Source organism: Anopheles marshallii, chromosome 2, assembly GCF_943734725.1.
Source record: "Anopheles marshallii chromosome 2, idAnoMarsDA_429_01, whole genome shotgun sequence".
Taxonomy (NCBI): domain Eukaryota; kingdom Metazoa; phylum Arthropoda; class Insecta; order Diptera; family Culicidae; genus Anopheles; species Anopheles marshallii.
Window position 1 is genome coordinate 38,598,217 of NC_071326.1, and position 27,401 is coordinate 38,625,617.

General features: G+C 43.7%; 1 protein-coding gene across 1 annotated transcript; it reads left to right on the forward strand.

Moving 5' to 3' along the window:
* Positions 1-5,567: 5,567 nt before the first annotated feature.
* On the forward strand, positions 5,568-26,448 carry LOC128707562 (neuroligin 4-like). Its single transcript, XM_053802519.1, has 11 exons — positions 5,568-6,022; positions 6,245-6,408; positions 17,438-17,599; positions 17,664-17,861; positions 19,681-19,923; positions 20,029-20,179; positions 20,259-20,471; positions 20,641-20,779; positions 23,982-24,133; positions 24,672-24,778; positions 25,499-26,448. Exons 1-11 carry the CDS (start codon positions 5,592-5,594, stop codon positions 26,446-26,448), a joined length of 2,910 nt encoding a protein of 969 aa, XP_053658494.1. The 5' UTR covers positions 5,568-5,591.
* The last annotated feature ends 953 nt before the right edge of the window (positions 26,449-27,401 follow it).

The window sequence follows — 27,401 nt, forward strand, 5'->3', positions numbered from 1 at the left end:
AAAGTGTATAGCGCTAGAATCGCCTTGCATGTCAAGCGTACTTTATATTTTAGACGTTTTCTTGTTACAGAACAGAGTAGATAGTGTAATAGTATTTAAAGTACAATATACAATAAATATTTAAAAGTCATATATCAACTTCGGTACAATTGTTTAGCCTCTGATATTAAATTGATGAAAATGATTTTAATTATTTTTCGTCATTTACGTTGTTTAAATTGCTTAATTAAAGTTTAAATGTTTGTTTGTTTGTTGTCTTGAACCATGATTTAATAAACATTAATAAAATAGGATTTATGTTTTGCGCGTGCAACTCGTGAACGACTCATCATCGCTGTAATTCCATTTTGCAATAATTATAAAACTTCTTTGACGAAAAGATATACCTGCAAAAACCTCAATAATAAAAAGAACTATTTTCAATAATCACTTTCACTGAATTACATTGTGCAAATTCTCAAAATACCACAGAAAAAGAAAGGAAAAGGAAAAAAAGTTCTGCTTGATATCTAAAAATAATTCTCACTAGCAAAACCGAACCAAACCATCTTAACATAGTAGCAGAAAGAGATGAAAGCATAAAAACACAATACTAAAACACAAACAACATTTTATCGGGGATGGCCGCGTGATTGCATTCCTTATGGTGACGAAAAACTTCTCGTGTTAAGGCACATTTACTACTTGAGAATAACCCATGACCAAAACCATCCATCTCATGCGAGTAAGTTGAATAGTTTTTTTGTTTCTTAGTTCTCGTCAAATAAACATCTAACAATTAAGAACCGCACTGAACTTGATAAGAAAATTAAAGCACAACCATACAAAACAGCATCACACCAGTGCGAGATCCGCAATTGCTGTCACCCAACCGACCAGATCTTCGCCCGCACCCGGTTTGGTATGGGTTTGCGCAAGGAATTCTACGTCTGCGGGATTCCTTTCGTAAATCCACTTCCTAGTGTCAACACCGTCATCGCACTGGCAATCGCACCGGGGTGTGTTCTTTCTCGAACGTAAACTGCATGACTTTCCACTCCACATCAGCGCGCTGCCATTTTCCTTTTCTTTCCCCGTCGTTCGATTTGATCACCTTCCGTCCCACCTTACCCCTTCGCGGGCAGGCTTACCGTGTTCAAATTTCACGAACCTACCGTGTATGGAACGAACCTACGTCGTGACACTTTATAAATTTAGCGCAACCGAAACGCGCGTTCATCCGCTATGGGTAGCGAGGAGGAGCAAGAGCAAAAACACAAAATAAAGTACCGTGCACGCATACACACAATGTCACGTGTGCGTGTCCACCCGGGTAAGGCGGAAGGGCGGATCTAAACCGGCAAAAGGCTCTGCCTGCCAGCTGCGTGTTTAATGCTGTGTTCAGCTTAATGTGCGCACGCTAGTGTTAGGCAGCACTCTTTGCTGCAAAAGAACACACGGTAAAGTAAGGGCTGGGAAGCAACACTGAGCGTAGCGTGGCGTTATTTATAAAACGCTCGAGAGGAAGAAGCCGACAAGATCTTTTTCTTCGTGCGCTCTGGTTTAGTTGCCGTTGCGCTGGTTATGCGTTGCGTTGCGCGACATTTCTTCCCTCGTGGGACGCAGTGAATACCACCCAATGTATTGGGTCTTTTGCGGCGCGGGGCGCAAAATAGTAGGCGATGCGATCTTCTTTTAGCCAGGTGACTGAACTGCGTTTCCATCAAATTTTGCGTCCTAAAATGTAGCAATTTTAGTAGGCTGCCCTTTGACCTGCGTGTTCTTTTTACTAACTCTGGCACAAACATTCATTCTCATACATAGCTTGAAGATCACATGGGTATAGACCAAACAGTAAACGATTGAATATTTAAAACGTGCACACTTTTAAACCTTTTTTTCAAACGGTAACAAATGCCACACTTCGCGCACAACAATTCATTGCTTCGCATGAAAGACAAGACATCCTCCCGATCATCTCACTACACACCCAAGGGAATTCGTCACCGCACTGCAACCGCACACAACACAACCGGAAAGATGCATTCGAACGTGTTGCTTTTCTTATTCAAATTTTTTGAATGCCAACGCTTCATGAATCCGGCGCACACACGACATCGACGAAAGAGACTTACTGGCTTTTGTGGTTACTGTCGATCGCAATCTTTCGAACGTTTTCCCTTTCTATCTCGCACACGGCGCAGAGTGTTGATTCGTATTTTGTTTTTCTTTCTTTTTTCGTAACGTAAAACGTATAATGCTTTCGAATGGCACACGGGACGATGGCCCTTACGGCGACAAAAAGCGCGATCAAGGCGCTGCGTCGAATCCGCGATTTCGTGCTGCACGTGTTGACAACACCGCGATCGATCGTAGACTGAACCTAGCAGAGAAGCAGCACGGCGACAACTCTCACTAACGGCGCGAGATCACGCTCTCGGCTACTCGTGCCTACTACACGATCGGTGACAATTTTCATCAAAACAAAACAGCCGAATCTTGAAAGATTTCACGTTTGATCCCGGATATCGAACAATTGATAACAGTTATGACTCATAAATAAAACGACGTCATTTAATAGTATTGAATATTGAATATATATATTTGATTGTATAATTAATCGCGCAGCAGTATTTTAAGATTGTAAGCTACCATTCCACAGTGTAATTCAATGAGTGGTGATCCTTTTAACACATGGTAGTAAGATCTAATCGAAGCGATATAAAAACACTACAACTTTTATGATAAATAGCAATTGCGAAAAAGTAAATTTAATCCTTTGGTTACCGCTAGTAACTAGCTCCTACTGGTTTCTTCATTGAACAATATACAAAATGAAAATTTAAAAACTGCCTATAATTGTCCTGCGTATATTGTACATTGTAATATATTGCCCTGTATATGTCTCTATGCAGGAAACACAAATCGCAATCGGAAATTCATATTTTTTTGGAAATAAACACTATTTATGTAATGTTATGCCCTGCTATTGGATGTCATTAATTGTTTTACATTGCATTACATTCTGTAATAATAATTAGTAATAAATCACTTAAATCAATATTTAGTCTCGAAATCCACTAACCAAAAAATAAAAATAGTTGCGGGAGTAGCAAATACAAACCTACTTTACTAGTTGTTTCTTTTCTATTGTGGTACTCATAAAACATAATGTACAAAACCAAGAGGTTTTCCATTTTAACTATAACAAAACAACACCTCATAATATTTAAAATTGTAAATTTCATATGTTTCGTTAAAAAGTATAAAACTGAATAATATATGCTGTTTTAAACAGACAATACTGGATTATTACTAATATAACTATTGGTAATAATAAAACCACAAGAAGCAAATCTGTAAAATAAAATTTACTGCAAAAAAAGATAACTTATAATAATACTAAAACCTATCTCAGTTCCGAAAAGACATAAAAAAATTATTAAAAATGTTCATCCGAAAATTAGAAACATTTTTTTTACATTCTTCAACTTTTGCAGCAACCCTCACCGATTATGGCACAAACGCATTGCCTGAAAGCACCCACCGAAAACAGCTGAACGGTACTCACTCATACACGTCAAACACAAAAAACCCGTTGTTAGCCATGCGCACTGCTGCTGCTAAACTGTGAGTGCACATCGTTCGTTCACAAACCCACCTCCAGAGGCTGCTCTGTTGGGCATGCTGACCATCCTTCGTCAACTCGTTGTATGGACCAGACGCTCATGCGCACCCACACACCAACACGCTCGTGCGTATCGTAAACGTCAACCCTTGAGGAACCCGCGAACAACACCACTATCGACCGACGAACGTAACATTTAGCCCATTCAGTCGGAGTTAGGACACGAGCCAGCGCTGAGTGAAACGCGTTCGATGTGCGCTGTTCGCGTGTGGTGATTTGCTTGCCTCTGCACAAATTTCCGCAAGCCCAAGACAACCCCTGGCGTGGTCAAGTGTTTCGTGACGTGATACCGATATCCAAAACGTCATCGTGTCATTGCATACGCCTCGCGTCACGCGTTTTGTCCACGAATTCCACGAATTGCAGCAAGTGCATAGAATAGATACACACACACACACACACGGGGAGACACACCGAACGATGGCGGCGCGCTAATCATCTGCAAACAATGTGCCACGATTTAGCGCACAGGTGAATGGAATCAATGGGATTAATCGCGCGTATATCGTCGTCCTCATTCGTGCGGTAAACAGGTGCGCCTTGCTGTTGGCGGTGCAAAGCTGGGCGCCTCCATCGGTTGCGATACACCCAGCACCGTGCAGACCGTTTGCACCATGTACGCGGCACGGCATCAGTGTGTTCTGCATCGCTCGTCGATTATGCTCACGATGCATGGATACGCGTTGGCACTGGCAATGGTGGCACCCCTTCAAAACTAGTTGTGACTGGCAGTGATTTGAAATGTGTTTGACACCGTTCCGCGCATCACGATCCTTCGCTTTCGCATAAGGAATTATGTCAAATTATTGTCGTGCACGGGTATACCAAAAAGGAATGGAAATGCTGCAACACTCAGCAGCCGAGTGTACGCTACGGCTGCAAGAACATCGTCCCATAGTGACGGTTTGGCATTGAACTGCACTCCATTCCTACCGTTGGTGAAGAGTGTATATGTGTGTACGTATGTGTGCGTGTCGGTGTCCCTACAAGAGTGCATCCGTGCGGTTGTTTAGCTGGTTCGTTAGCCAGCCATCGTTTCCATTGGGGCCAGAGTGCCCGATGGATGTGTGTGCGAAGTGGATTATTCATCGCCAACAATCGCCCAAGGCTTTGGGTAGTGAGCGTTTGTCGTCGAGTTTTCACGGTTCATCCGCATCCTGGTGGGATTACGCCAGTTATCCAACTCATCGCTGCTGGGAAGGCTGACGTCAAAGAACAAGGGCATCGAGTGTGAGGGCGAGTGAAGGTGGGAAAAATAAAATCGCTCCATCGAGTCGCGTGTGGCCGTCAAGAAGCACGAGGGCGTGTGCATTGTGATGGATGATTGCATCTTCCTGCACCATTCTTCCCGATCAATGCTAGTTAAACGCGTTCTCTGAAGTTTAGTAGTGATGTTACCCAAGTCTGAGTAAAAAATGTAAGAGAGTAAGCCATCAAAATTGTCAATAGAAGTAAAATCGGATTACGTGAAAAATGTTGTTGGGTGCAGTGCAGATGAAAAGCAAAATTAAAAATGTCGTACAGAAGTGAAGAGTAAAGAATATGGAAAAGAGTTAAGCTGCAACTAGCACAGTTCCAATCAAAGAAAGCGGCTGAAGCTTTAAACAGCAAGTGAAGTTCTACAAAAATCAAGCATACAAATTATCTAGTGAAGTGAACACCGCAGTGCATTCCGACGTGATCCAAAGTCATAACAAAAGCAAATTTCACGCACGAATAGTGTGCAAAGAAACGGAAAAAAGAGTGAAGCATAGATATAGAAAGAATTAAAAAGCTTCCCCAAAAGTCTGTGTAACCGCCTGGGAAAAGTAAGTAAAGCCGTTCGAATCCGGCCGACCATAGTGCACTGTGCCGTGTAATGCGATTGCGAATGTGTACCGTGCCGACACACATAAAAGGAAGTGCAGTGTAAAATGTGTGATGTATGAGCTTGCACAGCAATGTGGCAGCTGAAGCAGCACCAGGCAGCCGAAACGACTCGAATAAAGTAACCATGCTGCCAGCAACGGTGATTATTGCGGTGGTTGTTTTCGCCGTTTCGCTGGTGGCTCCCATCAATTCCGCAGGATCTGGCAGCAGCGGTGGCGCTAACAGCATCAGCGGCAGCGGCAACAGTGCCGGCGGTACCAGCGGCAACATGGACGAAAGCGAAACGCTCAAGAAGTCCACCAGTTCGCGGATCGTGCACACAAAGTATGGTTCCGTTTCCGGCACGATCGAACACCTGGACGGGCGCCATCTGGATCCGGTCGAGGCGTTCCGCGGTGTACCGTACGCTTCGCCCCCGGTGGGCATTCTGCGGTTCATGCCCCCGGTAACCGGGGCGCTCTGGTCCGGTGTAAAAAAGGCGGACAGGTTAGCATGACTGTTTCGGGGAGGAAGGAGTAAGAGCGATTAAAAATAGACCCGCATGAGTTCCGCTTTTCCGGAAGGCTTTCCGGACCAGTTATTTGCGGCGAATTTCCTTTTGCTACCCCCAATCTTTTTAAGCTCACTTGCTATCGTTCATTAATGTTAACACCTTTCCCGTACGTTTTCGGGGTGGGTCGTTCGATCGATTCTTTATCACACTTCTAGATTCAGTCCCGTCTGCCCACAGCGGCTGCCCGATATCTACAACGAAACGGCTGCCCTGGAACGGATGCCACGCGGCCGGTTGGAATACCTGCGACGCCTCTTGCCGTACCTGCGCAATCAATCAGAGGACTGCCTGTATCTCAACATCTACGTCCCGACGCAAGGTATGCGCTCTGCCCACGCCACTGCCTCGGCTGAGTGAACGTACTCACCGAGACAATGGGTTATAACAATGGGTGCAAAGAAAAGAGAGAAGAACAAAAAAAACAGAACCCAATACCCTCATAAGCATAAAACATTCCATCGGTGTCGGTGTTTTTCCTTCTTTTGCAAAGTGTGCTTGTTTTTTGGGCTGTCATTGCAAGTGTCATTAGAGCGGTTCCCAACCGAGACAAAAGGAGCGCTAACAAACGCAACGCCTCCATCCCAAAGACCCATGACAGATACAAACAAACAAGGGAAGCGTATAGCGAGCGGCAACAACATGGAAAAAAACACGCAAACCCACCAGCGTAAAGCGCACGAAATTTTATGAGATTTAGAATATCCTTACCCGAAGGACATACGCGTGGGCAAGTTATGGGCACGGGAGGGAGGCGCCATCCTTACGGAGCATCCCCCCCCACCATGGAATGGGAAGAAGATTACGCTTGCAACTTTTGTGGCGGTGGATGAGAAAAATAAAATTGGCTCGTCTTGCATTCTCGTTCCCTGCTTCCCTGCCATTCTTGTGCCCTACTTCTCCCCAATCCCCTGCCCAGACTACTGTCTCCTGTCGCGAAGGCGTCAAATGCTGAGCCGAAGGATGTGAGATTATATTTTAATATCCAACACGCAGCAGCATCAGTAGCAGCAAAAACAACAACATTCACCCGCTAAGTATCGATTTTGTGACATCAAAATGAAATAAAAAAGCGGACCCATTTTGCCCGACCCACACTGCGGCACTGTCGGTGCAGGATCGTAACTTTGTTTTTTTCTGGGTGTATGTGTGTGTGTGTGTGTGCTTCGGGGCGTCCGTCGAAGTTGCGTTTTCCTATCATCACCACGCCCCAAAGAAAGCGAACCGAGCAAGACAATAACAATGAGCAAAACAAAAAAAAAATAGACGACCGGACCGGACGAGTCCCAAGTGGGATTTTAGTTGTGAGGGTATTTTTATTCCTCTCCTGCTCCCTTTTTAGGGGCGAATACTTCATTGTCTCGCTTGTACCATACAGAAAGGGGAGCTCAAGCCCTTGAGCTGGTAGCATTTACTGTGGTCCCATTTTTAGTAGCTTTCGTAAGTGAAGGATTAGCAAACAGCGCGAAGGTTTGCTGCAAAATCTACGCCCTCACCGCAAATCCACCCGGGACCGGGATTGACCGTTTTCATGCTCCAGGGAAACAACCACCGACGAGGAGCGGTGAGAACACGCCAGGGACGGTGAGACACGCATGTTATTATGGTGACACGACGAAGAGGGATGCTATGGTTTTTGGTTCTAGAGAGAACTCGACAAAAAAAATTCAAGCCCCAAAATCCTTCACACAAAGTTCGGAACGAATAAAATAAAATCCCTTTTTGATAGCGCGCACCTCCCGATGGTCGTCGCGACCTTTTCATGGTCTTCGGCAAAACCGCTTCAACGGTTAGTTCATGTGCCACTTCATGTGCCTGTTTTTATGGCTTCTCGTCCTTCGTCTTCGTTCGATGAAATCATAATCTAGTGCAGATCGACCCCGTGTTCGATGTCGAAGGCCAGCGAAAAAAACAGGCGCACGAGTCACAATATTTTATATCCACGACGTTCGCCAGGCTACACAGGCACGTACCGATGGGTCCGATGGAAAGAAAAATTCTAAAGGTAGTCTGTCTTTGTTGGCCACATTCTTCAATCGCCATTAAAATGCCGGTGATTCTTAATCAACTCACGAATTCCAGCCCTCAGCACCTTCCGACCGAGAAGGAACGAAGTGAGCACAACAACAACAAAAAAAGACTCCCCAACCGGTCAGCCATGAACCCACTTTTCTTCTAATGAACAACATTTTCCGGGCATCTGAAAATGAAGGTTTTTTTTCGGTTTATTTTGGTGTGTGAGGATCCATCTCCAAACCGCTTTGACCTTTGGTCGGTTCTTCAGGTAGCTGAAAGGAAAAGCGTTCGACGCTTTGATCTTCGTCAGCCTTACCTTTGAAATTTCGGTGAAAACGTAATTTAAAGATGCTCCGATTGAGTTTGTTTGATTTTGGGGTACGTAGGATCGCTTTTGCACCGTACTGAAATAAGTCTTCAGGCGAAGCAAACGTTATGCGCGATTTCGCATACATTTACTTTAAATCAGACAAAACCGTTGAAAATTAATCAGCCATAACGGAACCGTCAATCAAATGTTCGTGCTAATTTTAGTGATTTTCAACGCATAATAGAAAGGAAAGTGGTGCGCTCGAAAAAGTGGGACGGCAGGGACCGTTTTTGGGTCGGTTTGATTATAGATACAACTTTCAACGCTATGTTTCTAAACAAAGTAAATATTTCTACGAAGATCAAAGATGTATCAAACGAATTCTTCTATAAATAAATCCTTCACTGAACCTATTTTAAACGACAAGAACGATAGAGGCTTCTTCATTTTCTTCATGGTATAACGACCTACTTGGTTATGTTGGCCATATACTAGCCTTATTTTACCATGTAGCCGGATAGTCAACACTTTTGACCAGAGAAGCGGACAGGCTGAAATTTTTAGTAATGATATAAACCACAGGTACAAAAACAGCTCATAAACTGTGATAAAGCTCACATTTATTATTATTATTTCCTGTTATTTTCTGCTTTAATTTTCTTGTTTTTAATTTTTATTTTCTTTCGTGAGAACAGCGAGAGACTATTCAATTGGTTTTTGAACACCCAGAATTAATCTTCACCACTAACAACTATTCTGCCCATTGATGTCTGAAACAATTGGGAGTTGTATGTCCTATTTCGGTGAACCAATAATTGTAGAGTTCTTCAATGAAATTTCTCTACCCATTAACCCATTAACAATCACACTCGTTCACTTAATGCGCTTATTACATTTGCTCGAGTGTGAAAAGGACAATTGGAGAAGTGTGTGATTGGACAAAATCTGCATTATTTCAAAATTAAAGATTAAAAAAAAAATAAATTACTTGTTAATTTATTTTAATACTGGACAGGGATTAAAAAAAAAACACCACAAAATTTGCAGTAAATAAACAATTCTCCCAAAAGTATGGAAAAATAATGAAAGGTTTCATGTGAATTTTAAAGCATGAGTAAAAAGCAAACATGTATAGCGTTCATTGAAAACAATTGAAACTCTACAAAATTACGTAGAAACGAAAGTTCGAAACTTAAGAAAACACAGAATGCATATCAAATTACAAAAAAAATAAAACATTAATTAAAAATAAACAACAATAAAATCCTTGCAAAATCAATCAAATTGCAGTTGTTCAACGATAAGCAGAAAATTGAAAAATAATTTTACACTTTTGAACGTTGTGTGAACAATTTGACTCACCACGCTGCTAATTATGTTCCATTACACGTTCATTGGTGATGAAAAAAAATCTTGTGTAATTCCATTCGACGCAATAAACATCTCCTGAAACATGGTAAAAACGTATTGCACATCCATTTTATTCATCTACGAAACGGTTTGAAACACGAATTATTTGCATATATCTGCATGATCCATTGCACATTCCTGTTTCGGCATGGAGCATCGGATTCCATGCCTTTTTCATGCTAATCGCTGAACTATTCCGTAACATTTCGTCAATCCAATCATATGATTACCGCCCACACAAATAGCCAAGGAATGGCATGATGGTCATGTTCGACATATTTTATGGAACACAATCGAATTGGTGCCTATCATGCTACGAGTTTTCCAATTACTGTACGGCCGCATGGTGGTGTTACAGCTTATCATAACACCCATAAAACCCGTCATTAATTATATACATCATTTAGAAGGGGAGGATTGTTAACTTTGGGTGCTTTTTTACGAGCTTACCTACTGTCACGTATTCCCTCGTAATAAATGTGTATGTGTATATTACTGTACGGGTGCACGGATTCTACTGCACAGCTCGCCCAAACCATGTTCCATTGGCATGGGCTTGGTCTGAAATATCATGAACTGATTTACTTGAGCTGCAAATCTTCCCACCAAATACTCTCACGTACCAACACATGTGAACATGTGAACCGTACCCGTACGAAGCGACGTTACTTTCTTCTGTCTGGATCGCAGGCAAAGAAACGAACGGGTCAAATAGTGACGTCTCATCTTATTAGCTCACATAAATTAAATTTCCCACCACCCAGTGTAGGAGGATTTCCTGGCCCCCTTGCTGGAACGTGTATGTAGCGTCGACCCGTCAACCGTCGAATGCAGAACAACAAACGCGGCAAGGCGAAAACTTTACTCGTCGGTGGTCGATGACGACGACAAGCATGACGGCGAAACGCATTTGCCCGTAACTGACAGTTTCCACCAACAATTAATCATTTGTTTGATTGATCAATAAATCTTCCACCGCACTCGGAACTTCAAGAGTACTCAATTGTACGAGGGAGAAAGATACGAGGAGTGGAATGATTTCATTGTTTACTCACGCGTCTTATCCTTTTCCACGCACGGTTCGAAACAGCACACACGCGCGCCCACATACACTTGTGTGGCAGCGTATGTGAAGCCTTTGGGACTAACTTAGGATGCGAGAGCCGCACCCCAAAACACAAACTCATTTGCCGGCGCTTTATGCAGTACGGTATGTACCGAGCGAGCCCGAGGCTCCCGGGACCACTAGACAAACAAGCGACCGTACCAGGCGCCAGTCGCCGGTTTGAAGCGTGACTTGACACTTCCGTTTGGGCTCGACTTGCGAGTTACCAATTCCGGACACCGTACGGATGAGGACGACGACACAAACAACACCAGCACTGTTGCCCATCATGCTCCCATGCTCCATGAGGAAAGTTGGTCCTGCGTGTCTACAGCGCAGAATGCTTCACATTTCCGCCAACACTGTTGGACTGTCGCACGCACGAAGATCAGGATCGATTTGAGAACTGCAATGATGGATGAGTGCCTGCTGGTCCGTCGTCATCGGCCGTGGATGAATGTCGAAAAATAAGCATAGTTTACATATTTTGCCGCCACGAGCCGTACGGAGTGCTTTGAATTCTTCGCCCGCATGCATGGAAAATGCTAATCGAAGGTTACGTACTGAGGTTTACGGTGCGGATCACTTCTATGCGGCTACATTCGATTGACTTTGATTGATTCATCCGGTTGATACGGTTCGGTCGTTACGGGCGGTGGTTGGAATGTTTCAAAACATGGGCGTAAAATGAGTCATTCGTGATTCGTGTATCCCAATGGGAACAATCCTCGTATCGGGACAAATCGCATTTACGGCAAACATTTACGAGCGGATGGAACCGCAATTGAGAATTTAGTTGTTCCAACAGTTAGCAAAAACGTTTCAACAGATCTTTACTGGTGATATTGAAGTATACAAACTTATCTGATCTGTGACAAAATCAATCAATTACAGGGAGTAACGCATGGTAGATGCTCTGAGGCAAATACTAAGCGCAAAAAAACAAGCAGAAAGGTAATAGGCAAAGTTGAGGCCATTTCTGAATATATTTTTAGGAATTCCTGCAAACGAGCATTAATTCTGTTCAAAGTCCTACCAATTGATGCATTGAAAGCCTTTTCATTGAAAGCTTTCAGTGTATCAGTCGATTAGGCTTTGTAAAGGTAGTTGATTTACCTTTTGAACAAATTGCAGATAGCGCTATCTAAACCTATCGCGGCATATTCCATTTCCACTTGAACAGAATCAGAATCAAGTTAAATGCAAGTACAACAGAAACAGTTTATTCAGTACAAAGCGATTGTTACTATCTTCTGCAAAAGATCTGAACCAATGTCAGTACCTTCCCTTTAAACGAGAATATATTTCTCTAGAAGACGAGCTTTGATCGCTTCTAAATTTCTGATACTGAAGTTTCCGTGGTAATTCGTACTGAACTTTGGTAATTCTCAAGTGCATCGGCCCTTATGTCCGAACACTCTAAGCACGCTGTTATACGTTGAAGAGCCTCATAGTCACAAATAAATCCTGAAAGAGGTCAATTCCCATGTATAATTTGTTTACGTTGTAAGCAAATATTTTGTCCAACCTTGTGGCAGATATAATTAGTCGATTTCAAATAAATAGATAAATAAATAAGTAAATAAATAAACGAGTTGTGAAGAAAAGAATGTAAAAAATGCTGCTCGTACAAAATATAAACAAATACGAAAATACTCTCGTGCAGTCTATATATGATTTAGTTACATCCCGTGTATGTTTCACAACGTGCAGCAGACACAATGTTTCTTCAATTCTTGAACTAGAATTCTATTATGAAGACATACAAAAGGCCTTCAAGAACTGCTCTAGCACACGAGAAGTTATGAGTGTTGAAGTCAGTGTCGACTATTGTCTTACGACATGCTAGTCCAACCAAGCAGCAATTATCCGTCTTGAACAATTCAAAATTAATCAACCCTTTCTCGTGCAGCCATATGTGTATCACCTGCCAAGGGTCTGGCATGTTCAATTTCCTACTATTTTGCAAAACCACCCGGTACTCATTGCAAATGCAGCAGACACCTCTGCAGGTTGTCCTCTAAAATGCTATCAAAATGAGCCCGGTGTTCAGCATCCTGCACATGGTTTGTAACAAAGATGAAAAAGCAAACAAAAAGGACAGCAGCATTTCATAAATATTAAATGAGCACCTTCGTTTGAACCGAAATCAAACTACTGACCAACTGGCTAACCTGCCCTACAGAAACGTTCCCACTGGTTGTAGAGCATGGTTCTTGAATATATGAAAGCTGCTGCTGCAAAATATATATATTCCGAAGGTAGCTACATACCCAACAGAGAAGGTATCACCCACCTCTCGTACTGAACCCGATCAAGTTCCGCAGCAGCCCGTTGGGTATCAATAAAGCTCGGAACTAAATACTCCCATCAACTGGTGCCGGGGGCATCCTTTCCAAAGCTTACGGTTGCTTCAGATGTTCCACATTTGGTTCATGAAACATGCATCCAAGTGGTCGAACGAGTTGGTGAGTTCGAGTAAGGGTCGAGCTGTATTGTATTTTTTCAATTGCTCTTTTAGTCTCGCTCGGAAACGGTGTACGATCAAGTACTTTATACAGCACACAAAAACTTACTCGCAGAAAGGGCGCCCAGAACTAGGTCGGTTTGAACTCCTCCAAAATTGTACGAAATTAAATACAAAAACCCACGCTGATGCGGTACAAAGATTGTCTCAACCGATGGCATTCAATAGCCAAACGATTTTGGAAATCCTCGAAAGACATAGCACGAACCGTTACCGTATGGTACCAACCAATTGAATTCGATCTAGTGGGATATCTTATTAATGGACCTATTTAATAAAGATGAATTCTGATTACACCTACGGCCAGTACGGAATACAAAACACTAAGCCTCTACCCAACCGCCTTGCTCGATGGGTCAGCTATGAAGATAGAAATTTCGGAAAGCCCCAACAAATTCCTACATCGACCGTCCAACATTCGATGCTGGTCCAAAAGGCATCGTCCTTTTCTATGCCAAGAAACACATTTATCACCATCTCTCTTTCTCTTCTCTCCACCGAAAGTTCCCAACGAAGGTCGCCAAAGAAAATTCGATACGTGTTCAAGTGGTAGCGCTTGGTCCCGTCAGAGGATAGCGATTCGTACTTGAATTGAGATAAATTGAATTTCGGTGAGTACCCACCTTGGGCGGTATGTGTTCCGCTCTTCGTTCCATTCGCCCGTCGGACAATCGATTGGTCCATCCATCGAGCGCTGTTCGTTCTTCACGGTACCTATCATAAATTCTTACCAATACCTCCCATCCATTACCGCGGGACACGGTGAGACACAGCGATACGGTTTCCGATGGCACAGACCGACATAACACAGGCACCAAGCAGAACCTTTCTACCCCAAAAACTTCTAACGCAGCCTGCGGTTATTGTGTTAGCGTTGAAGCATATTTTGTCGCACGAAAATTGGACGGCAAACGAGCGAAAAACTCGAAGCCCTAGCGTATTCACGCGAGTAAGGTATGAAAAATGTAAGGCATATTGAAATTTATTGTGCAAATATTCAACAAATCCCAATCGCCGTGATTTATGCACTGTAATTTTTGCCCAGCCTTATCCGACAGCCCCGGGAATAGGATTGAGCGTGTATGCGAGCGCAATGTAATGATATTTACGCATATAAATATTGCGAAATGGAACAAACATTTGAAAAAATCGTTAGGCGGCCACAAACGTATCTCGTGGTTATCATTACGTCTCGTTACAGTATTTACCTGTTCGGGAATTATTTTGTCAGCAGTGATCGTTAAAAATGCGAATGAATTTGCTATATACTGGCTGAACTGTTCAATGCTTACAATATACTAAATATCAAACTGGAGCGAAAACTAAATCCCTTATAACTGGTTCCAGGAATTTGGTGGAAACTCATCACACAGACACGTCGGTGTGTCACGGTAAAAGCATGATCCAAACAAGTACAATAGCTCAAAATACCGAAGCCCTATAACTATATCCCCAGCACGCTACCATCATAACCATTACCACCCGCTTAAACAACTCGCCATTTGTCCGGATGTATTGAAAGAGCAGACGACAATGGAAACCTGTACGACACGGTATCGAATAACCGACAGCATCGCCTTAGTATACTTACACGAATGATAGCGAGCAGCTTATCGGGCAAGAAAATGGCGAAAAAAGCGGGCAACCGTCGGAACGGAAAAAATAACTAAAACACCGACATACACACAACAGTCGGAAAGTGAACGCCGACAGTCAACAACAAAGGAAGATTCTAATGGATTAAACGTGTAGCAAATCCGCTCCCAATGGAGCAAAACGGAAAGAGAAGATTACAATATGACATAAGCATCCAATTAGAAGCTTAACGAAACTCACATACCTTTGGAGCTCATTTGACAGATAGATTTTATTTTCCATCCGCCCCTCACGGCCCGGAACCGGAAGGTTGACTTTGGACTTTGCTACGGTACGCAGCAACTGGCGGGGCAATGCGATGAAGCTCGTTCGAAGACAATCTCTCGCAATGATGACAATGACTCGCACGGTATTGGAGCGAAGCATTCGTCTTAGCATCGATGGCAACCAGCTTTTAAGCGCACAGCTTTGATACAGATTCCCTTTTTGAACGGTGATGATTCGAGTACAGGGGAAACTTCAAGCCGAATATTGTGCTGTGCCGGTTGATGTGCCAACGCTGGCTGCCTGTTAATCTAGCATTGCCCGAATAGAAGTGCCAGACCGAAGAAAACGATTATTCGGCCAGCTTTTAGTAGCTGTCGAGATTTGTAATCGCAATCGAACATGTTGTTGGGCGAATGTTTCATCAAACGAGGATAATATATCACCACAAGGAATATAAACATATGGTTTAGAATTCCTCCAAGCTTCTGTTCATAAAGGCATTTGAGAAGCGATTTTGAAGGTTGTGCCAACATAAGATTATGTGAAACCGAAATAGTAAAAAAAAGAGTATTTTAAACGTGGCCAAATCATGTCAGCATTGTATGATTCCTGTCTTGTCAGCATTGTATGGCTCCTTTTCTCTTAAACATGTATGGTTCCACAACCACAATTTAATGCTAGAATAACGATCTAAATCTCTAATACTTAGACCTGCCAATGTTTCGAAGGCGCTCTCCAATGTTGTCCTGAAAGCATACGCTTCAAAAGGATTACACAAAATTCATTTGCGACATCCAAAACGGGTTCGCCTTCTGCACATTCACAGCAGCAAACACAACACTGGTAAACTTGGTGTGATGATGATGATGTGATGATGTTATTATGCGTGAGTTAAAACCCTAAAGAAATATCCCAAACAATAGCATAGAAATGTTTTATCTTCTGTGTAGTGAAGATTTTTTCCGATTCAGCTGCCTAAAACATGATACTCAATTTTTTTTAATTATCTAAACTGGACAGATTTACTCAACAACGCTTTACTCAAGTTTGAAACAAGTATTTAGTAATTTTCTCAAGAAATTTGTTATCAGGCCAAGTGGTATTGTTTTATGTAAAACTAAAAACGAACAAGCGACAATTACACAGGTATAATTGTAGCATTCCGCGTAATCGGACGAAAACTCGATAGATCGTAAATAAACTCCTTTCAACTGTCTTATCACTAAACTAAACTTCCAGCAACTAAAGAAGTTTTATTTCTTTCTTTTATATATTTTTTGTTTAAATTCCACCACAATTCTCAAGAAAATCAAGGAATCTCTCAATTCAACAGAATGCTATGAAACTGTTAACCAAAACTGTTATATTTTCTGAAGAATACTAAGTGATACCTAGTGATACGAGGGTTCCAATAAAATAACAGCCGTTCAAAGAGCAAAACCCAAATACTTCACAACACCCTTTTCCACGGAAGGATCATCTTGTAGATGCACTTGCATCTCTTATAGATGTTTGTACTTCAACAAAATCCTATTTGTTATTCATTTTTGTTTAATGCTCTCTGCAGTTCACGTTGCAATTTTTAATCTGGATTTCGCAGAAAAATACTTATTTTGAAAACAATAACACAAACATTTCAAGCCTATCTTAATCGAAATCCTGCCACATTGGAAGGAATAATGGATTGTAAAGTGAGCTAACCTTAACCTTCGTAAGAACAAAGTACTCAACAACAACAAGACCAATAAATTATACCAGTTTTAAGTATCATATATTTTATGATGAAAATTTAATTGAAAAAAATTGTGTTTCTTTGAAACGTGCAAGAGTATCATAAAAGCACATTAGAAGAATAGCGGCAGCTATAGAAAATTGAGCTATTACAGTACTAATTGCATATTTGAAACATAGTGACGAAATTGGAACCCGACAGCGGTACCAACTCGCAGTGCATTTGGAAGAAATGTAAAGCAACATGCAAGAAGGAACAATATCAAATTACCGTTTTCTTTTGGTTCATATTTCTTTTTACCTTTTGGCAGTGACATCGTCATCGTCATCGTCATCATTTCTGGACATAGATTTCCGTATCTTACGACCTTTTATTTCTACCCTTCTAGCTGGTTCGCGGGAAAGCTCTAGCTCCTCCAAATACGCCGTCGTGGTGTTTGTCCATGGTGAATCGTACGAGTGGAACAGTGGGAACCCGTACGATGGATCTGTACTAGCAAGTTATGGACAAATTTTAGTAGTTACAATCAATTATCGTTTAGGAATATTAGGTAAGTAGAGTGGGATATTGACTTTCATCCGCTAGTTCCCTAACACTACATCCTTTCCGAACAGGATTTTTAAATGCCAACGTGGACCGGTTCTCGAAAGCACCGGCAAACTACGGTCTAATGGATATCATTGCCGCCCTGCATTGGATACAGGAAAACATCGAGGCCTTTGGAGGTGATCCCAAAAGTGTGACGCTGGCGGGTCACGGTACCGGTGCCGCCTGTGTACATTTTCTGATCGCCTCGGCAGCTGTTCCAGAAGGTATGAGCTAATCTAAAGCACCTACAAGGTAGTAAAGTGAAATGCCCTTTCACTATTAATTTTATTACTTATACCATAGAACCGATAAGTGTCAATGAATAGAATCAATTCACTACAGACTAATAGCCATCATGCTTTTAAGTATTTTATTCAAAAACACCACACCCCACGAATCCACCACTTGCGATGCTTCAAAAGCATTCAGATTTCATTTTCAATGTACCAGTTTGGGAATTAGCATTACAAAATACCCACTTTTACTTTCTCCGCACTGTGCACCAGCCAAGGGAACCGTTGCGTGTTCTAAAGCTCTCAGAATACGCCAGATAGACGTATCCAACACGTTTGCCCGCTTGTCACGTTTCCATTATGGAAAAGATAAATTTTTGTTTGATAATCATCAATTACTGTGCCACCGTTTCCAGTCGCTAGCTCTATCACTAATGGAATGAATAAATCCATCACTACTGCTGCGCGACTGCTTTTAAGCCGCGGCACGGCTGCAAACACGCCGTATACAGACGAAGAAGACGCGCCAAGGCGTCCAAAAGTCTCGAAGAAAGAATGAACGATAGTAAAAAAAAATAATAACGAACAGATTCTTAAGTGAGAAATTTCTGTTCTCGCATTCTGCTGCTTGGAAATGCCTGGAACTCACTACCCGTGCATGGTAACGCGCCACAGGATGCCATTCATGAGCTTGCCACGCTATAAAGCCCACGTTTCGACACAAATAAACGAAACGTCAAAATCAATAAACATCCTATCCAAGATGCTGCACTTTAAATTGTTTCTTTCTCTCATTTCTCGGCGGAGCATTATTCTAGCTGAGTGACAGTCCCGCCACGTGCATGGTACATTAAAAATTGCGACCATTTTTATGATTCAAATTTTGCTTTTTTTAACCTTTTTTTCATTTTGGGAAGTTGTTCCTTTCTACATGACATTTGCAATCAGACCTATAAATTCTGGATTGCAAGTAGCAAAAAAAAATACACACACACATATACGCAAAAACAACCGGAAACTGAACGACCATTATTAACTACATTTCCCATTCGAGCATTGTTGATTTTGATTTATGTCGATAGCAGCAGTTGGCATCCAATTTACTAATATTGTGTGCTTATGGAAAGCACGGACTCCGGAACGGCGAATGGCGAGCAATATTTTTGTGTTCCACCAAATTCGTTCTCTCTCTCTATCTGTATCTCGCTCCGTCGGAGGTCGTTCTGCCCGTAAAGGAAACTTTGCCACAAGTGAACTGGAGCGGAATGATTAAGTTCTAGGTAATAACCATTTCGCTGCCCGGTTGCGAGCTGGTGGCACACATTTGAATATGGTTTGTTTCGGCGAACGTCAAGTACACTTACTGCAGGCGCGCGTTGGCATCAAGCTAATGCAACATTCACTAAATAGTTGGCGGCGTTGTTACAGCCGATCGCAATGACGCACATGAAATCAAGCGTACCAGAGCGGGCGCTTGAGTGGCGTTTCGATTTCCAGTTCACTTTTCGCCCATCATCGTGCTGGGTTGTCATTTTCGCAGCGGGGTTTTTAATTTACTCGCAAACGTTCCAGCAAACGGTGCGCCAAGCACTTCAGTGGCGTTGCACGTTGCCGAGAAGTTTTGGGGGGGCATTTGCCAAAAATGAATTCAAATCGTTCCCATGCTGGGAACATGTACAGCGTTCCGATGAAAAGTAATTTGTGCTTTATCCTCAGCATTGAAGTTTGCCACAAGCTCATCACATCGGACAGGTCACCCGTATCGTCACACATTCGTTTGATTCCACTATTTCACCTCTATTTACCCTAGGGCTTCTTTTCCACCGGGCAATCATGATGTCCGGATCGGGCCTAGCTCCGTGGTCGCTGGTAGGTGAACCGGCCAAATTTGCCGCTTACGTATCGCACCACGTAAACTGCTCACCCGATCTACCTCATCAGCTGCTACTCAAGTGCTTGCGGGACAAACCGCTCGAGGACATTCTATCCACCAGCGTGCGAGCACCAGATTTCGGGAACGCGTTCGGCCCCAGTGTAGACGGTGTTGTAATCGGTAGGTACCAAGCCATTGGGAGTTTTCTGCCAACCGGGAAAAACGAAAACGGAGGCTTTCTTTCACCAACATAATTAAATCACACGCTTTATCCCTGCACTGCAGACACTGGGGAAATTCAGCAGATGGATGGGACGCACTACAGCGATTACAATGGCAGTCCTTCAGCATCGAAACCATCCGCTCATATCCACAACACGCTCAACACGATCAATGCGATACTGTTGCGCAAACTAGCTATTAACAAATTGTCCAAGTAAGTATACGCCTGTGTGCAACCCATCCGCACCGCAACCGTCGCTCGCTGGTAATTAAAACCCGTTCGCGTGTTACAGGTACGATCTACTGGTGGGTGTAACGCGAGCCGAAGCGTACTTTGCCTTCAACTCCGAAGACGTCCAGTACGGTATCGAGGCGGACCGGAGGACGAAAATACTGAAAAACTACGTCCGAAGCACGTACAGCTTTCATCTGAACGAAATACTGGCCACGATCGTGAACGAGTACACCGATTGGGAACGTCCGGTTCAGCATCCCATCAATATAAGGTACGGGGGTTAATGTTTCTTCAGCTCGCTGCACTGCTGCGCTGCTTGGGCAGCATCCGATCCGGACCATTTATTTCTCTCTGTACCTTTGTTTAACTTTGATTCATGCCCGTTCGACGTCTGGTGGTGTACCACGTTTTCCGCCCCATTGCTGGATCCCCGGGTGCAGAGATGAAACGCTGGAAGCCTTGAGCGATGCACGTATCGTGGCGCCTGCCGTACAAACGGCCGACCTACATTCCGCTGATCACCGCAATTCGTTTCTGTACGTGTTCGATTATCAGACGAAATTTGGCGATTTTCCACAGGTAAGATACCACGAATAGATGACTTGACTCTCTAGTCGCAACGTACCAACCCCGTAATCAGCCCCATTACCGAGCGATGCGATTTTGCTTTATGTGTTTGTGTGTATGTGCGCTACATTCGTGACAAACCAAGGAATCAATTCGCAGCGTACGGATGCTTTTGGCTCACCCGCCCCAAAAAAACAAAAAACGCTGAAATGGCTCACTACACCCAAAACCGTAACTGCCCTGACGAGATACACCCGTTTGCCAATCCTTTGTCGGACATAAAAATCCATTAATTTCCTGTCCCGCCCAGATAAAATGTCAAAACCATACTGTTTGTTTCACATTCTTTGCACTGTTTTCTACCCTCCAATTATTAGCTAGTGGTTGGAACGCTGGGAACAAAATGCTCTCTCTAAACTCATATAAAATGAAGGCAAAAAGGAATAAACGGAAAAAAACTTCTAAACGTTGTAAACTTTCCTGCCAGCTTGCGCGTGTGTGACAACATGTGGAGATGACGATTTCTTTCTTCCCCTATCGATTACATGCAATAGAAGCAATAAAAGTTGGTGCAAAATGACGTAAACGTAAGATGAATCAATAAAGAGAGGCGAGTACGTCCAATCAACTCTTCCCAAAAGTATATTTAAAACATTTTTACTACCATGATACTTTTTGGCGATGGTTTTGCTTTATTTCTAAATGCTTCAGTGATTGTTTTACCCGAGTTAGCAGATTGTGAAGTTGCCGACCGGCTACACCCCGGCCGTACTGTGTTCGCCTCACTGAGCAGAGTCTAGCTCAACCCTAGACGGTAAAACTTTATCGTACGGAAATTTCAACCCCACCCCTGCCAACAACTAGCTTTCGGTGGTTTCAATAAAAACATTCTTTCCATACCGATTTGTTTGAGGTTTGCAAATTGCTCAAGTTTGCAGTTGGCGATAGGAAACATAACGCAGAACGTGGGCACACACCAACCAAAAAAAGAACAAAAATCGCAATTGAAATTCTTCAGCCCGTAAACCAAAAGGATCAGAATAATGTTCTCTCGGCAGATTAGATTTCTTTCTCCTCCCTGCTGGATGGTGCGTCATTCTTGGTGCTTCTGTTTCCATAACCTATTACAGCGAATGCTTCGAATGAGAAACGTATTGGGCAAGTGGGTTAAAAAATCGCAATGGTCCATCATTGAATGAAACGTTGGATATTTCGCCGGTAGTTTGTTCGATCCTTCGGGCAGTATAAGCATCCTTTACAGCGCTTCCGAGATGGTTCTTCCGTCAGCTAGTGCCGTGGGCATTCGAGACGGGTCAAAGATTAAATATCCTGTTGTGGCCAACGCTTTACCCTGTCACTCTCATCCGAGTCCCACCGATGCGTACCATTTTGAAGCTTTGCCTCCCTGCTTAACCTTGCCAGTTATCAAATTCCCGTACAATCGACCACAACAAAACCAAACAATGTGCCTCTGCGCAAAGCTGTTCCAGGGTGGATCCGCTTTCAAACGGCTGTTAGTGAAACCGACCTGCTACCAACTGTAGATATCAGTTTGCTGCCAGTCCAGCGGTGTATTCATGCAATTTAAAACCAATCGGGAAGCAGATTTTTTTATTTTCTGCTTAAGCTTTCCCTTTTTTATAGTTTCCATGGTTTACAAAAACAACTGAAGGTAATATGAATAAAGCAATAAACTACTAATAATACTTACAATCAATACTAGTTTGAGTTTTGTACAGAGTCCATGTCGCAAAGGTTTATGTGAGTAAATTTTACACAATCCTCAGCACTGACCATCGCATTAGGTATTTTCAGTACACATACATCAGACTATACAATGATCGTTATGGCAATGTTGTTGTCCTTACTTCAATGTTTTTGTCGGTACTGACTTTTGATCGAAGAAAGATGAAATTTTGAAAACCATCAAGGATGAGATCAGTTATCTTTGCATCCCTTTTTCATAAAAGCCAGTAGTTTTGTTTTATGTACACCTCGAGAATTTATGAGTCCCCGGATCTGAAAAGACTTATAGCAAATGTGTATCTTTCAAATATTACAAGTCTTAATACTCCCCCCTATAACGCAGGGTAAACAATAAAGTTCATCTCTCTGATCTCTGGCTCTCCGATAAAGTTGACAGCACCACATCATACAGTTACACTTCCTTTTGTATTCTAACACCTTTCCAGCAAAGCAAAAGTATGCCATACAACTTCAAAAATGAAAAAAAAAACATTAGAAACGGATTTTATCGGAAGCAAAATATAAGCTAGATTTCAACCGACAGCAACCCACAGTTTGGTTAAAATCAAACAGCGGTTTTGTGATTTTTCCAAAGACAGTAATATTAACCACACTGTTGCCAGATTAAATGAGAACACAAATAAACAATCGCGACAAAGTACACTAATAATCCCAGACGTAGAGTTCGGAGAAATTTCATAATCCTTTTCCGATGGTTGGTAAACATAGCGTGCGAAAAAAGAAATACGCACGCCAACTTCTCGCAAAATGCTCTGGCAGCTACGCTCGCTGTCTGACAATCATGACCTCAATCGCGTTTTGCTTTGTTTCTTGCCTGCACCTTGCCGTATTGCAACATTTTTGGGAGTTTGCGTGCGTAAGGGTTACATGTTGTTTTATTTTTTCTTGTTCCTCGTCACTGTATTTCTGATGCCAACTTTCAACTGAACCAACACATTTGTTTGTGTTTTCTCGGTTCCGAGCTGTGCTCTTTTCGTCCTATCCGGAATTTAAACCGGCGAGCTGCAGGCGGAGCAGTAACCTGTGGGCAGCTCGGCGTGGCAAAGCATGGATTTGTTCGCAAAGTTGCCTACAAAACCACAAACATGAAACACCAACTGTGGGAATACGAAATCAACCAACAGAACTGGGGCACAGACGTCCGAACCCGAACCGGGCAAAAAAGTGGTTCGAGTTCAACCCGAAACCAAAACACGGCACCGCAACTCAAAACGACTAAACAGGAAAGAAATAAAAGATAAATGAAAACACGAAAAATAAAGCTAACATGCCACACGAACACATAACTTTGCGCCGCACGCTCGTAACGTAATCTGAACTCATGTTGTTATCACATTGCTCTCAATCACAACTCTGCGTTCTCTTGTGTTTTTTTTCCTGTGCCGCTGCTCCTGTCACATGCCGGATGCCAAAACCCGAACGCCACCAAATTGTCCGGACAAACCAGCGACAGGGATGTATCCATGGGGAGGATCTGCCGTATCTGTTCGGTGCACCACTGGTCGGAGGATTCAATCACTTCACGCGCAACTACACCAAGTCCGAGATCGCCCTCTCGGAAGCGGTTATGATCTACTGGTCAAACTTCATCCGCACCGGGTAAGTGCAGCTTCGTATGTTGAACCAGAGCGCTTTTCGTTTTTCTTCTACCGTTTGTGCCTTCCAAATCTTTTCCCCGCTTCCCGAAAAGCTACTTTCCTCATTGGTTACTCAATTCTCACGTCTACCATTCGACACTGTTCATCTCCCTTCAGTGTGTGATTTGTTTCTTTTTTTTTGTTGCTGTTTTTTCCCCATCTCACGTGGCTGTTAACCGCGTGTTCCGAAAAATACCAAATCCGGTCCAATTCTCCGGTGGCCCTGTCAATGTGGGCACGTCTATCCATAACACTACCGTGCGTCTCCATCGACAGAAAACGACCGATTCGTACTCGCCTTTGAAAAACTCGGAAGTACCTGCTTGTTATGGAGCGGTGTTTCCACTTAGCTTGGTCGGATTGGTTTTAGCAGACTTTTTATCCTTTAAAAATGTACCCCTATCGCTGATGTATTTTTCCTAATGGAGCTGCTTGAGCGATTTTTTTATGCCATCCTTTTCAACGCACATACACGGTTCTCTTTTTTTTCTCTCGAACAGTAATCCGAATGAGCAGCTCGAAAATGATCACGTACGCGACCGGACACGCTTCAAGAACATCGAATGGACGCCGTACGAGAGTGTGCACAAAAAATATCTCAATCTCGGTGAGTAGAATTTCCACTACTGCGTAGGTTTTTGGTTTTTAAACTTTTTTTTTGTGCTGTTCAACTTGATTTGACAGCGAAAAAATGGCGAACTTTTACGTCTGAACAAATGTCATCGCGAGTAACAGAACAACGCGCACAAATGAACAATGGGAGCATATGTAGAGCTAAAAAAAGGAGGTGAAGTAAAAAAACACCAATGAAGGTAGATGAGAACTCGACTCACATTACGCTTGTGTGTGCTACTCTGTGTTTGTGGAGGATTTATAGGCCTTACGCTAAGAACCCTCAGCTCGTTTGGTTTCGCTAAACCCGTGTGGATCAAACGGTACAATGAAAGCTGAATGATTCCGTTTTATCGATCCGCCGATTGTTCCCGGTTCCCTCGGGGAGGGCAGACCAATCAATGTCAAATATGCTTCACCGGGCGACCGGGCGAGCTGAATACGATTAGAACGATAGCGCCACTTTGATGATAGCTTTCGTCAGATATGCCGTTCTGCCAGTCGACATCCCCCAAGGATATGGAAACTCCCGTCGCGAATTCGTGACTGGTGCGCGTGAGACCTTGCCTGTTCGGGTTTTCTTTCACATTCGACTACGCCCCGTGACTATTCACGGTACAGGGAAACTCTTTCCTTTATTTTTATTTTTTGGTTTCGCTGTATCTAATACCATTCCTGACGCTTTGTGTATTCTTTGTGCCGGTTTTTCAAGCAGACACGAAACCCAAACTGAAGAACCACTACCGTGCGCATCGACTATCCTTCTGGCTGAACTTGGTGCCGGATTTGCATAAGCCGGGCAATGACGATGTCCCCAGCGGGCACCACGAGCTGGAAGCGGACGATGAGGAACCCCCAGTTGCGATGCCCACGGTGAAACCGCTCAACCCACCCCAGCGAGATCCGGCAGCGATCGGGTCGAATTATACGCTCTTCACTACGCAGGTCTTTTCGCTGCTCAACTTCTCCTCGTACGGCATCCTGCCGAACGGTAGCCGGCATCATCCGGCCCCAAGACCAAGCCATCCGGTGACGGCTGAATCCTCCGAGGGTGGAGACGATGATGGTACTGGCGCGGGTGGTATCGGAGCGGGTGGAATGTCTTCGTCGCAGGAGGATGGGTTTGCCGCGTACAGTACCGCCCTCAGCGTAACGATCGCGATCGGATGCAGTTTGCTCATACTGAACGTGTTGATCTTTGCCGGCGTGTACTACCAGCGTGATAAGACGCGATTAAACGAACCGCGCGGTGGTGCTGGGATGGGTCCCGGTGGCCACGGTACACTGCAAACGAAGAAACGCAACGAAAACGGACAGATACCGAATAACATCTGTGGTGAGCTGGAGAGTCTCACGATTCACTCCAAAACGGACCCATCCACCATACTCGGACACCATCATCCGGCGCTGCAGCATCATCAAATGCCACCGCCCGAGTTTGCCGATCTTCCGCAGCGAGCACCACCGCCACCGAAGCACCTCAAATCGGTCCCAGGTGACGGTGGTGGAATGCTGCCCGCACACGCACTCCAGCTGATCGGCAGCAACTGCGGCACACTGACCAAGAAGAGCTGCGTCAAATCGAACTTGTCGGCGGCGGGAATGGGTGGCAGCGTGGTCGGCCACCCGTCCCAGAACGTCACCATGGATGAGCTGCGCGTGTGACGTTAAGTGTCGTTCGCTCTCGAGGACCGAACGGTAGTGGCCCCTGACAATGGGCACATGCACCTGATGAGTCTGGGCGACAGCAGGAACCATGCGATCGATGGCGCTATGACTGCCCTGTAGCGAGGTAGCTCATGCCCCAAGACAGGGCTGGAACCCAACATCAGACGGGGAGTTTGGGGGTTGTCAACACCGGTCGGTCACTGCCGCGCGAAAGCCCAAGAGAGCGGATGTTAATGATGAATTTCAATAGGTTATGAATAATTAGTGCAAACGGCAGGTGCTCCCACACAGTTCCCAGGGAGGCAGAGGCGCGGCAGCCAATTTTTAGCCGAAAAACATGCCGAGCTGTAGCGCATGTCCAGCCCAAGCGAATGTGTGTATGTGTGGGTGAACTTTTCCCAAGGAATTGAAAGATAGCAGTGGGTGATGACGATGGGTAGGTACACGCCACTGTATAGCATGTTCTGTCCTGCTAGAAGCAGGTTGTAATTAATCAATAATGACGAGGTGGAGCCTGCACCTTTCTCCCCCTCACATCGCCACAAACCCCTTCCTTTCCGCAAATTCCCATTCCCTTCCTGCCCATGAAGTGAAGGCGTTGGTACAGGGTGGTAAAATTAAAACATTAATTTTGCATTTCTGCCAGCCGAACGGTTCGCTTATGATTTATCAGTGACACTTCCTGAGCTAAATTATCTGCCTCGTCGTTCCGTGGGCTTCCGTTTCTTCCCCACCCCCCTCTTTCTTCAAATGGTGAGATAGCGCCTGTCAAAGGTCACCTTTTGCCGTGCTCTCGAGCTGAAGTACGAAGGATGAGCCTTAATTTTCCATCCATCCTTGAAAAAACCAACATCAGCACCATCCCTCAACAACGCCTGCCGCCGAAATAGCTAAATTAATGATTAAAACATTTCGCCTGTGTCTATGGTAAGACGTCTACGGCAGGGCTC